This window comes from Fulmarus glacialis, unplaced genomic scaffold (genome assembly GCF_000690835.1).
Source record: "Fulmarus glacialis isolate BGI_N327 unplaced genomic scaffold, ASM69083v1 scaffold13575, whole genome shotgun sequence".
In the NCBI taxonomy this organism is placed as follows: Eukaryota; Metazoa; Chordata; class Aves; order Procellariiformes; family Procellariidae; genus Fulmarus; species Fulmarus glacialis.
This window is the reverse complement of record NW_009213864.1, coordinates 6,453-17,937: the sequence shown is the minus strand read 5'-3', so window position 1 is coordinate 17,937 and position 11,485 is coordinate 6,453. Positions and strand designations below refer to the sequence as shown.

The 11,485-nt window shown below is 37.6% G+C and overlaps 1 protein-coding gene across 1 annotated transcript in view; it reads left to right on the top strand.

The window, feature by feature from the left end:
* The window catches only part of SLC16A10 (solute carrier family 16 (aromatic amino acid transporter), member 10), a gene marked incomplete at its 5' end in the record, with an annotated part of 30,584 nt that extends 19,316 nt beyond the window's left edge, over window positions 1-11,268 (top strand). The window contains 3 exons of the mRNA XM_009578358.1: window positions 6,389-6,532; window positions 9,175-9,403; window positions 10,620-11,268. Of these exons, the coding sequence (XP_009576653.1) occupies window positions 6,389-6,532; window positions 9,175-9,403; window positions 10,620-10,855 (609 nt within the window). The remainder of the gene's footprint in view (window positions 1-6,388; window positions 6,533-9,174; window positions 9,404-10,619) is intronic.
* Window positions 11,269-11,485: the final 217 nt, after the last annotated feature.

Genomic DNA, 11,485 nt, shown 5'->3' with positions numbered 1-11,485 from the left:
AAAGAGCAGAAGTCATGAACTGTCTTGTGCTGCAGTGTAGGGGTTGTCCCCCATGCTTCAGGCTTTTCTCAGTCCCTAGCATGCTTTCTTGCACTATTCCCTGAATATCTTTCAAGCCTACCAATTGGCACTCACTCTCTCAAGGTCTGAGAACTGGTTTAACTGCTTTAAAATTGCCCAGGTGGCCAAGAAGGCCAACAGCATCCTGGCCTGTATCAGAAATAGTGTGGCCAGCAGGAGGAGGGAGGTGATCGTGCCCCTGTACTCGGCCCTGGTGAGGCTGCACCTCGAATACTGTGTTCAGTTTTGGGCCCCTCACTACAAGAAGGACATTGAGGTGCTGGAGCGTGTCCAGAGAAGGGCAACGAAGCTGGTGAAGGGACTGGAGCACAAGTCTTATGAGGAGCGGCTGAGGGAACTGGGGCTGTTTAGCCTGGAGAAGAGGAGGCTGAGGGGAGACCTCATCGCGCTCTACAACTACCTGAAAGGAGGTTGTAGCGAGGGGGGGGTTGGTCTCTTCTGCCAAGTAACAAGCGATAGGACAAGAGGAAATGGCCTCAAGTTGCGCCAAGGGAGGTTTAGACTGGACATCAGGAAAAATTTCTTTACTGAAAGAGTGGTCAGGCCTTGGAACAGGCTGCCCAGGGAAGTGGTGGAGTCCCGATCCCTGGAAGTACTTAAAAGACGTGTAGATGAGGCGCTTAGGGACATGGTTTAGCGGGCATGGTGGGGTTGGGTTGACGGTTGGACTTGATGATCTTAGAGGTCTCTTCCAACCTTAATGATTCTATGATTCTAAAAATGATTAGCATTTGTGACTCTTAAGTAGAAAGTGTTTATTGGTTAACAACCATTGTCTTGGTTTCTCCAATTTAAGTTTTCTGCTATTGGTTGCCTATTTTGATATCTGGGATCATACTCATCCTCCACATGCTCTTAAAGATAACACTAACAGCTCTGAGATTTTGGTTTTTTATTATTTAGGGCAAATTTCTTCAGGACTAGCTATTTTTTTGGGAAAAACCAAACAGTTTTAACTATATAGTTGTCAACCTGAGTTTTTTCTTAATCTAATCTGAATTCTTAACCTTTTTTATGTTAAATAGGCTTAACAGTTAACCTGTTAGCTGTTATGTTCAGTTTTACTTAAATTCAGATTATACTTGTTCTGAATCTTCATGATGTATGGTTTATTCTGTTTAATCTGCTTTACTTAGTGGAATAATAAAAAAATTCCCTATTGCCATGTAATAATCACCGTGTTTCTTTAATTCTCTCCTTGTTCATTATGTATATTAAATTGACCAGAGATAGAAAGAGGAAGTATCACTGTTGTGGCAAGTATGTAAACAGGAATTATTTTGAAGGGGTGTGTATGCATATTTTTGTCATGTGAAGACACTTAATTTCTAAAAAATGCTACTGTATCCATCTCAGGCTGATGGCACTCCCTTAAAAATGGATCTGCGTTAGGTGTTAGTAATGCTATTTCATGTCTCTTAACACGAAGAACATTCAGTAGAAGTTCAGGAGTCAGGAGTTGCTGGTTTGTTTGCTAGTTTTTGGCTCATCAGTAAAAGTTTCTTTGGAGTCTGGACCAGAAATGTATTCACATTTAAATGATCTTCCCTGTGCCTAGTATCATACAGTTCTCTGGCAACCAAGTTCCTTTCTCTGACTCCTGCCCCCTTCATTTTTGTGGTGAGTCCTTATGTTAGAGAATAAAGAGTGATTTGTCCAGAGTTACTTTATGCTCTGTTTTTCAGCACATCCTGAAACTTTCAATCTTCCAGGACAGTTCACTGCAAAGTTCTTGATATATCTTTATCAAGGCAACAGTTAGTATTTTTGTCTAGGTCTTTGAAGGAGTCTGCTTGTTCAGGCATGTGGTTGACTTTTTCATTGAAGGAAGGTTGGTGTGTGATGGCACTAACAGTACAGAAAGATCTGTACATCACCAGTAAGGCTGTTCTTTTCTCAGGAGAGATGTATGTGAAATAAACCTAAGCTCTTAGTTTTCTGAAATTTTGGAGATCCAATTGTAGTCTTGAAGATGAGCACCGGTATAATTTTTCTACACATACCCACTCCATTTGTGTCCTGTCAGTTGCTAATACCCTTCCTTGGACATGCACTTAGTTTATTTTTGTCTTTTGCCTTTCTTGCACTTACAGCTAGGGAGAAAAAAGTTCTGAGTGATGGAATGACAAGACCATCGTGTCTTCTAATAATACTGAATGGGTTTTTGAAGGCCATGGTAGTAATAATCAAATCAATAGATTATGGAGGTATTGCCATGCCTAGATTAATGGCTAAGTCTCATACATTATACAAGTCTAGAATTATTTTGGGTGTGTGGATTTAAAATTGTTGCATGGCTAAGAGGGCCAATTAGTACTGAAAAAACAATGTTGTTAAAGCAGTTCTGGATATTGCAAGTGCTTATACCTCAGAGCAGATTCCATACCACGAGCCCTATGATTGATTCAGTCTCTGATCATAGGTTTTGCCTGTAAGGTTGTTTTAGACTCATCTGACACCGCGTGCAAAGCTTCGTCTTTGTTACTTACAGGCACAGCTCACCACTTTGCATTGCAAGGAAGCAGAGTTTTGCCTGGATTTCTATAGAACTCAAGCATTTCTGGAAAGCATGAAGAATGAAAAGTTTGTGTAGGCTATCCTGTTTATTTTCCTGTCTGGAAAGAAAAATCAAAACCAAAAGAACCCCCCTCAGATCTTTCAGAAAACTGTTAATTTGGAGTGGTTAGGAATAGTATCTACAACTTACAAATGGTACCAGCAGTACTCTGTAAACATTTCCTTTTTTCATTCAGAACCAGTGTAAGGGTAGTGTCAGACATCAGGACTTGCATCAGGACTTGAAGAAAATGCTGGGTTTTATGTGCTCAAACTTTTCTGGGTTATATATTGCTGTTGGCCATCTCTTTTGGTGAGGAAGATTGCATTGCATTTAGCCTACTAAAGCTTTACTTGATTGGGAATTCCCAAAATGGAATATACACAGGAGGAAAGCAGTTGACAGAGAAAGAATTATTTCTTACTAGTTCATTATGACTTCTTTCAGATTCAGGTTCTTTGTGGTTGGAAAAAGGAACTGGAGTTATACTCAGATTACTCTATCTTTGATTCAGTGCATGAATATAGCTGAAATTTGTGGGCATTGGAAGATCTTGGCAAAATCTGGGTCTTGGTTGGATGGAGAGAGGTTAGCCAAGGCAGTGTATCTGAAAGCATTCCAGCTACTACTAAGTGGCTAATCTTTTTTCTAGTCTCATCCTAACAATAATGAGAATTTGGACAATAAGATCTGTCTTTGTATGCATTACCCTGATAATAGAGAGCAAGGGTATAAGGTAAAATGCTGGTGCCAGGGATGCATTCAGTTCTGTTGTCCACTGCCTACGTCTTGATTTGGAAAATTGCATTGTACAAAGATAACTTATTTTAACAATAGTAAAGAAGCTATGCTAGTCTGGAAGATCTTGTACTGGTTGGCTTAGGCAAAATTACAGGCGTTTTCTGCATTTGGAAAAATCAGACCTGCAATTCAGCATGCACACAGCTCTAATGAGAGTGAAGAGCTAGCTACATTACGGAGAACAGGCAAAACCCATAGGGAAATACTTTGGCCTTTGTGTCTGCTGTGTGCCTGGGTCCCCATTTGACTGCTGTAGGTAATGCCTAAAGAGTCATATAATTACAGCCTGTATAGTTCTGCAATGACAAGAGCGTTAATGCATGAAATGCTCCCTGAGAAGGTTCACAAGTAATTGCCAATCATGGGATTTTGGAGTAGTTCTGTCAGTTAAAAATCTGTGGAAATCTGAATTCCGTTTAAGCTACTTCATCATAAATAAATAAATGTATTTAACCTATAGTTACAAGAAATATCTCTAAGTCCATAGTGAGTTAGCATTTGCAGTACTGAATTAATCCTGAATCGCTCTATTTTCAGATGTTTGGTTAATAATACTGCTGTTACTTACAGCTCACTTACTGACAATCGCTGAAGATTGAATATGCTGCTAAGGATCAGAGGGTCAGCTCTGAGATCAGACCAGGTTGCTCAGGATTTTGTGCACTTGGGTCTGGAAAACCTCAAAAGAAGACAACTGAACAAGCTTTCTGGGCAGCGTGTGCCACTGCCTACTGCCCTTCTGGGGAAAAAGTTTTTCCTTACATCTAGCTGGAAGGTCTCTTTAAGGTTATGGTGTGCTTAAGAGGAGTGAAACCAAAAAAAAAAAACCCAACTAATTTAGATATATGAAGATGAGTAGTGGGTTTTTTCCTACTTAAGGAGTTGATTGAATCCAATATTTTCCCCTGTTGAATAAGAGGACAGCGTTTCACCCTTAAGAGTGCTGCTTTGCAAAATCCAGTTACTCAGTTTCACATGCAGGGTTAATCGTTATCTAAACATAGAGTTTTATCTTACCTCTTGAAAAGCCTCTGGGGAGTGGATGAATCAGGTCTGCTAATTAAACAAGCTAGAGGCTGCAGAAACATGGAAGTGGAACAGGTGAGAAGAATGGCAGAAAATACCTTGGCTTCACTTGCTGGCTGGGCCAGCAGGTGTTGACAAGCACATAAAGGTAGGGGTGGGAAAACTGTCAGCTTTTCCTCTTCTCACCTTTGACAGAAAGGGAATAAATAGAACAACTTATCTTTTATGTTTAAATCTCATTCCAGAGGAAAAAAATTCATCAGATTCTGTTCCCAAATGTGTCTTAAAAAGCGAAGCAAAAAACCCCCTCAAAAATAGAAACAGCAAGCATCTGTCTTCAATTGAAGTTAGAAGTTATTCTTTAAAAACAAAACAAAACCACTAACCCTTATTTTTTATTTCCTTTCTGACAAAATCAATTATATTGGACAAATTAATACTAGATTTAATGGACTTTCTGTGACATGTAAACAAAACCCAACTGATTTTATACTTAACAAAAGCACCATCACTCAGCAAATCCTGTTTATTTTGGAAAAAAAGGCACTGCTTGTGTATTAACACTCTGGCCAGGAAAGAATCTTGCCTATTTTGCTCTAGAAGTATTTACTAAAACTGAACTTTTCCGTTTTCTAGATAGGAGAATAAGTGTTCTCTAGTTCAAAGTGATGTCACATAGTCAGAATCAATAACAAAAATTGGTGTGCAGCTTTTGCTATCCAGGTCTGTCAGCCTGTGGTCACCTTGTCTCTCAAATGTTTTTACTACATCTTTCCTAAAAATCAGTTTCTTCCGTTTGCTTCTTCATGCCTGTGAGTCTTTAGAGTTTCTTGTTTGGAACTAGTTATGAGCACAGAGATCGCAGGACTATGCAAATGATTTCTCCTCTAATGCCCGCTTGGGCATATTTGGTATTGCCAAGTGTGTTTCAAAAAGTGAATGTGCAAAAAATCTTTCTTATGGGTAATTTCTGGTCTTCATAGTTGATTTTAAAACAAAACAAAACCAAACCACCACAAACAAACAAAAAACACTGTGGAACCAGACAGAATATAAAAAATCCAAATCCATCAAGCCAGTCTTACGATTTTTTTTTTTTTTTAACATGACTTGAAAGGTTAGAATGACTGACACTGGTAGTTGTAGACCATCACATTGTAGTTGATGGTCTACTGTCAGGACCGTTGGTCAGTTGCTTTAGTTCTTTGGGTTGAAGTGGCTGATAAATCATTCTTCCAGTTTGCCCTATTCATTGCTGCTGTAGCTGCCCCCTCTCCTGGAAGTGCTTGCTGGTGTGTTTGGCACTGCAGGTGGTTCCTGCTCCTCTTCCTCCTTGCCCCTGGAAGTCACAGTGATCATGGATGTCAGGATGAGGCAGCCTGGAGGGCCCCTCCTACTTGCAGAGGGGCAGAGTTGGAGGCCAGATAGCGCTTCTTGCTCCTGCCCAGAGCGATGTTACAAGTTTGGCAGTATGTATCTCTGTCTTAATGCACAATACTGTGGTGATACTCATTAATCATTCAGTACCTTCAGACCTGAGAGCGTGCCCCAGCCAGTGAAGCAACCAGCTCTAGCCAGCGCTTGTGGATTCTGTGTTATGTTAAATCTATGACTAGTAAATCTATGACTACCAGTTTTCTTGGTATTAGACACAGCCTTGTTGTTTTCTTGAATTAAGTTCCTTAATTGTGAATAAAGCAACAACATATTTGAGATTTGTTTTTATTGTATTGCACTTAATACTGATAAGCCAAGGCAAAACTTATTCTAAAATCTGTAAAAGCAGAGTAAGTTAATTGACTATTTGTAGCCATATTTGTAAGTCTGAGATTCAGATTACTACTGTTTAACTCAACTTTTCTAAGGTTTATCTTCCTTTTAATTCTAAAGCCAGTTTATTTTCTCAACCCTCTTTTTAAACAGATGAAGCATGTAAAAGACAGATTTGGTGACAGCGTGCCAGAAGAAGTGCTTCTGCTCTGTCTAGGCATTACTTCAGGAGTTGGCAGATTGATCTTTGGCAGAGTTGCAGATTATATTCCTGGTGCAAAAAAGGTTTATTTACAGGTATGTCTTCACACTGTTCTGAAGGAATATACAAACAATATTCTGAAGGCTTTGGTTGCAGGTACTGTTAAGTAAGCAGAATTAACTGATTGGAGATTCAAATTTGAGAAATTTCAAAACTCTAGGAAACTCAACGTGTGTTTTTTAATACTAGGAGCCTTTGCTGCAAAGTTCATGAATCTCTGATTTTTTTTTTCTCTTTTTAATGCTAAGGAAATGTGTCTACTACCTGCTGGCTGTTTTCAGCTGGAAATGAAAGAAATTACTAATTGTTAGCATGTGAGTGAGAAAACCTTTGGGGATTCTCTAGATTCTGCTTTCCCTGTTTTATTCAATGATTTCATAATGGTTGCAGAAAGATTAATTTTTTTTCCTGTGTTCCTCCATTAAGGATTTAGGATCTCTTTGCTTGATCTTTTATAGGTGATAATTTGGTGTCAAGTATGTTCTGTTCATAGTACATACTGGTAAAGCCGCGGGAATGTAAAAGGTCCTTAGTTGAGGAGATTTTGTTGAATGAAGGGGGTTACTTGCAGAAAGTCACAGCTTCCAGAAGTGCTGAAGCTTGGGGATGAAGGAGGATATACACTTCCCCTCCACACTTATAAATGATTTTTTTATTTTTTGAGAAAGTAGCAGTGTTAGTTAGTGTAGGTTTTTGGACAAGCTTTAGTTAATAACTTCCATGTTATCAACTGCTGAGTGTTCTTGCTTTGTTGTTTTAAAATGAGTAACAAGGGAGACATCTAATGGCTATTATCTGTACTACATTATTGAAAACAAAAATTCTTAGGAAAGAACCATCTTCCTGAAGATGGAGTATTTGTTGCCATAGTTACATTAAATTTAGATTCCCTGATGATAGAGACTGAGACTGTATCTCATTCATTTGCATTGATTTAATACCTATTGTTACACTTTCAGGAAAGTAAATATCAAGATAAAAAGTGAAAAGGCAGCATTGAGATGTTACACATGATTTATGAAGGACAAATACCAAACTTGCAGTAAAACTACAAGCTTCTTTATTCTTTTTCTTGAATAGCTAGAACTGAAAAGTATGGACTTTTGTTTAGGGCATGAACTAGGATGCTTCTGAGTACTGTTGGTTTCACCTAGTTTTAAGCAGGAAAAACACGTTCATTTTTCCTAAGCCATGCCCCAGCATCTTCAGCTGTCCTGTTTCAAATCAGCATTTTTGAGGGAAAGTGAATATTCACCTCAAGTATTATTCTGGATTGTCCAACAGTTCATACTATCATCTTATCTCATGCAAAAATTATTTAAGAATTAATTTTAACTAATGTAAATGAAACATCTTTCCTCTTAGAACTTTACTGTCTCATAATTGAACAACTTAAGAGTTCTATCCAGCAAGTTCAACCTTCATCTTTCAGTTTCTGCATTCTTTTTTACGGACCTGTTTTGCTGGATTTTGCTTTATAATACAAAATCTGCTCAACAATATCTTGTTTAGAGTTTGTCTACAGATAACCACATTACTACTTAGATCTAAACTCATCTCACAAATATTTGTATTTTCTGTATCAGAATACAGAGGTGAAGAAATTCTCAGTTCTATCGTTAAGTTCCTATAAGAAGCCCAGTTCTTCAGTGTTTCTATTTCTATACTATACTTCAGATGCTTCACAACAGTTTTTTTTAGTATGCTAAATAAAGTACATTACTTAAAAGAATTGTTATGCTGTCCCGAAAATTGTTTCATCTAGCTGTCTGCTTAAAGACTTTTCCTAATGAAGTAACTTATTTGATGTCACTTATCCATCAAAAAATTGTGATGTCTAGTAGTTTTTAAGTGACCTTGTGTCTCTTTAATGGTCTACAAGTGACCAACGCATAATGCATATGTCTTGTTTGGAAGATGTGTTTGTGCAGTTAGGTGGGACGTTGGTTTCCTATGCTGACATATGGATGGTGCACAAGCAAAATGCTTACCTTTTTAATCTTCTTACTAATTCTGCTTCATTTTGCTAAAAGACAGAATTTTATTCCTTTAATTTACAACAAACAAATAATAATCTTAATCTAAGATTATAATATAACATCTTTGTAAGTATGCATGGCTACAGGAATACAGCAAGATACCTTTATGTGGAAAAATGGAAATGAGACTTTCAAATACCACCTCTGTTGAATATAAGGACCCTGAAGTAATCACTTATAATACTGGTATTTTTACTTAAATTACAACAGTGAGGAGTCTAATTATACTGTTTTAGCTATCTAATTATACTGTTTTAGCTATATTAAACTTCTGATATTTTTGTGGCTTTCATTTGTGAAAAGAGCAGAGAGTAACTTTTAAAAAAATGTTGGTGCATGAGAAATGACCTTACATAATCACTGCACGGTAGTTGATTACAAATGCATTTTGAAAACTTGTGAACTGGGTAGTGGAATTTCTTTGATTGCATGTCATGACAGTTATATGTGTTTGTTTTATCTTGGTACGTAACTTCCAATGGTGGTAATCCATGGAGACTGCTTATATTTATTTTAAAGGAAATACAGGCAGACAACTTAATTCACTACAAATGCAAGAAAGCTCATCTGTTCCATTTATCTTTGCTGATTTGTTGCAACATGTTTTTATATTTTTTCCTTGGTCATTTTTTCCTTAGGTGGCCTCATTCTTCTTTATTGGGCTGATGTCTATGATGATTCCACTGTGCCACGTCTTTGGAGGTCTCATTGCTGTCTGTCTCTTCATGGGCCTGTTTGATGGGTGCTTCATTTGCATTATGGCTCCTATTGCCTTTGAGCTTGTTGGGGCTCAGGATGTCTCCCAGGCCATAGGATTTCTACTAGGACTCATGTCAATTCCTATGACAGTTGGTCCACCTATTGCAGGTAAGTATAGATATGGTCTGTAGCTGTAAATATGTTTCTACGGTTGCATGACTACTTGGCCATATTTTCCGTTCCTACATCATATGCACTTATATTGGAAGTTTTCTCGGTACGTGCTCCAGAGTATATGGTGAATTTAACTGCTGCTCATGGGTTATTAATTTACTGTGCTCTTTAAAGTTTGCTTCAGTCTTTTTTATTAAGTTATGCAGATGTAAAACATTCCTTAAAAGAAAGGTAGGTTTCCAGTTGGATTGAGGACCTGAGATTTTCCATGCTGTTGAGGTGACAGCTTATATGTTGATTGTGTTACAGAAGGACTCCAAATTAGAATCTGAAAATTAATTGGACTCCAAAATTTGCTTATGCAAAAACAATTGTGAGAATAAAAGCTCCAGTCACTTTAATTGCTTCTTATAAGTAGGAACACTGGCTTTTTTTATTCTTTGATAGGAGACTGTTTGACAAAGTACAGGTTTAGAAGATGAAAACTGGAAGTTCTTTGGGAGTTGGAAATAGCTTAAGCTACAATCCTTACCGCTGATGATTTTCAATCATAATTTACCCTAAGGTCTTGTAAGTGCTACTGAAAGATACTTAGTAAGATGTAAGTAAGTGAACTATGCAGCATTATAAAGAATGAAATTTTAAAACTAGAACAGCATAGACTAGGTGCTTCCTGATCTGGATACACTATCACAGCTATTAATACTTAAATAGAATTTGATTAATGGGAGGAGTTTTGAGAGAGCAATTAGAGTGAATTTTTGGAACACACACTTTTTTAGTAAGAGGCTACCAGGAATGCAATATATGCAGTATGTCTAGAATAAGATTAAAAGGCACCTTGATAAAAGACAACTGTTACCAAGAGAGGGAGAATTTCTCAAAGTCATTGCAAGATTCAAGTGCTGGAGAAGCTGAAATGAGCAACTTTCAAATAGGAAATACGGTACATGTATTTAATGATGGGTGGTAATTAAGCAGTTGAGTGGTGACATACTGAGTTCTTCATTAGTTGGGGTCTTTAAATCAACTCTGGAATACCTTTCTACTTCTATATACACCTATATACCTCTATATACATCAGATAGTCAGATTAGTGGTTATAATAATCCATGCCAGCTCTCAAGTTTCTGAATCCAAAGAAAAGACATGGTTTTTGTAGATTCCCGAGGCCCCATTATTTATCAGAGGTAATTTTTGGTCTTCCCAGGTTTGCTGCGTGATCACCTTGGCACCTATGATGTAGCATTCTACCTGGCTGGAGTGCCTCCCCTTATTGGCGGAGCTGTATTATGTTTCATCCCCTGGGTCCATGAACGGCAGAAGTTAAAAGAAAGAGCAAAACCTGTTGATGGAGAAACTACTGAGAAAATGCTGGAAAACGAAAGCACTTTGGTGTCGGACACTACAGAAAAGCCAGTCAAAGAAATGGAATCTGGTTTTTGATGCTTTCTTTTCCTGTACCAGCCCGACCGTCTTCTACTGAAGCTAGATTTGTACTTTTTGGCTGAAGATACTATATGACATTGAAGAAGTTTTGAACTATTGCTCAAATTGCAAAACTGCTATAAGAATCTTTTATACTGTTGAACTTTTTCTTGATGAGTCATTGAGTTTGATTTCAAGCCACGTTTTCAAGGTATTTGAAGTTTTGTAGCATTAGTGTGTACGTGCGTAGTGATTCTGTGTGTGAAGAGAGTATTTTTCTAACTCATCAGAACCTATTTCTGGAAGTGTGAAAACTGTTTTTGGTTCACTGACCCAGGATTCTTCAATAATTTTTATGATCTATCCAATGCAGGCACACCCGTGGGTGTTTATATTGGAAAATGTAGTAGCTTTTACGACTGATTTGTTTTTTGAAGTTTCTCATGCTGTTTTACAGCCTTTTATAATGAATGTATCCTTTTAATTACCTTAGCTCTTGCTGAAATAATTTTGCATTAGAAAGCCAAATTATTAAACATCTGTTTTATTTTTTCTAAATACCCCAGCCTGCTCAGTTTGCTTAAACACTTTTCACAGTAGCCCAAACAAAGAACATTAAGGATGGAATTTTTGGGCACAGGTTTTGAA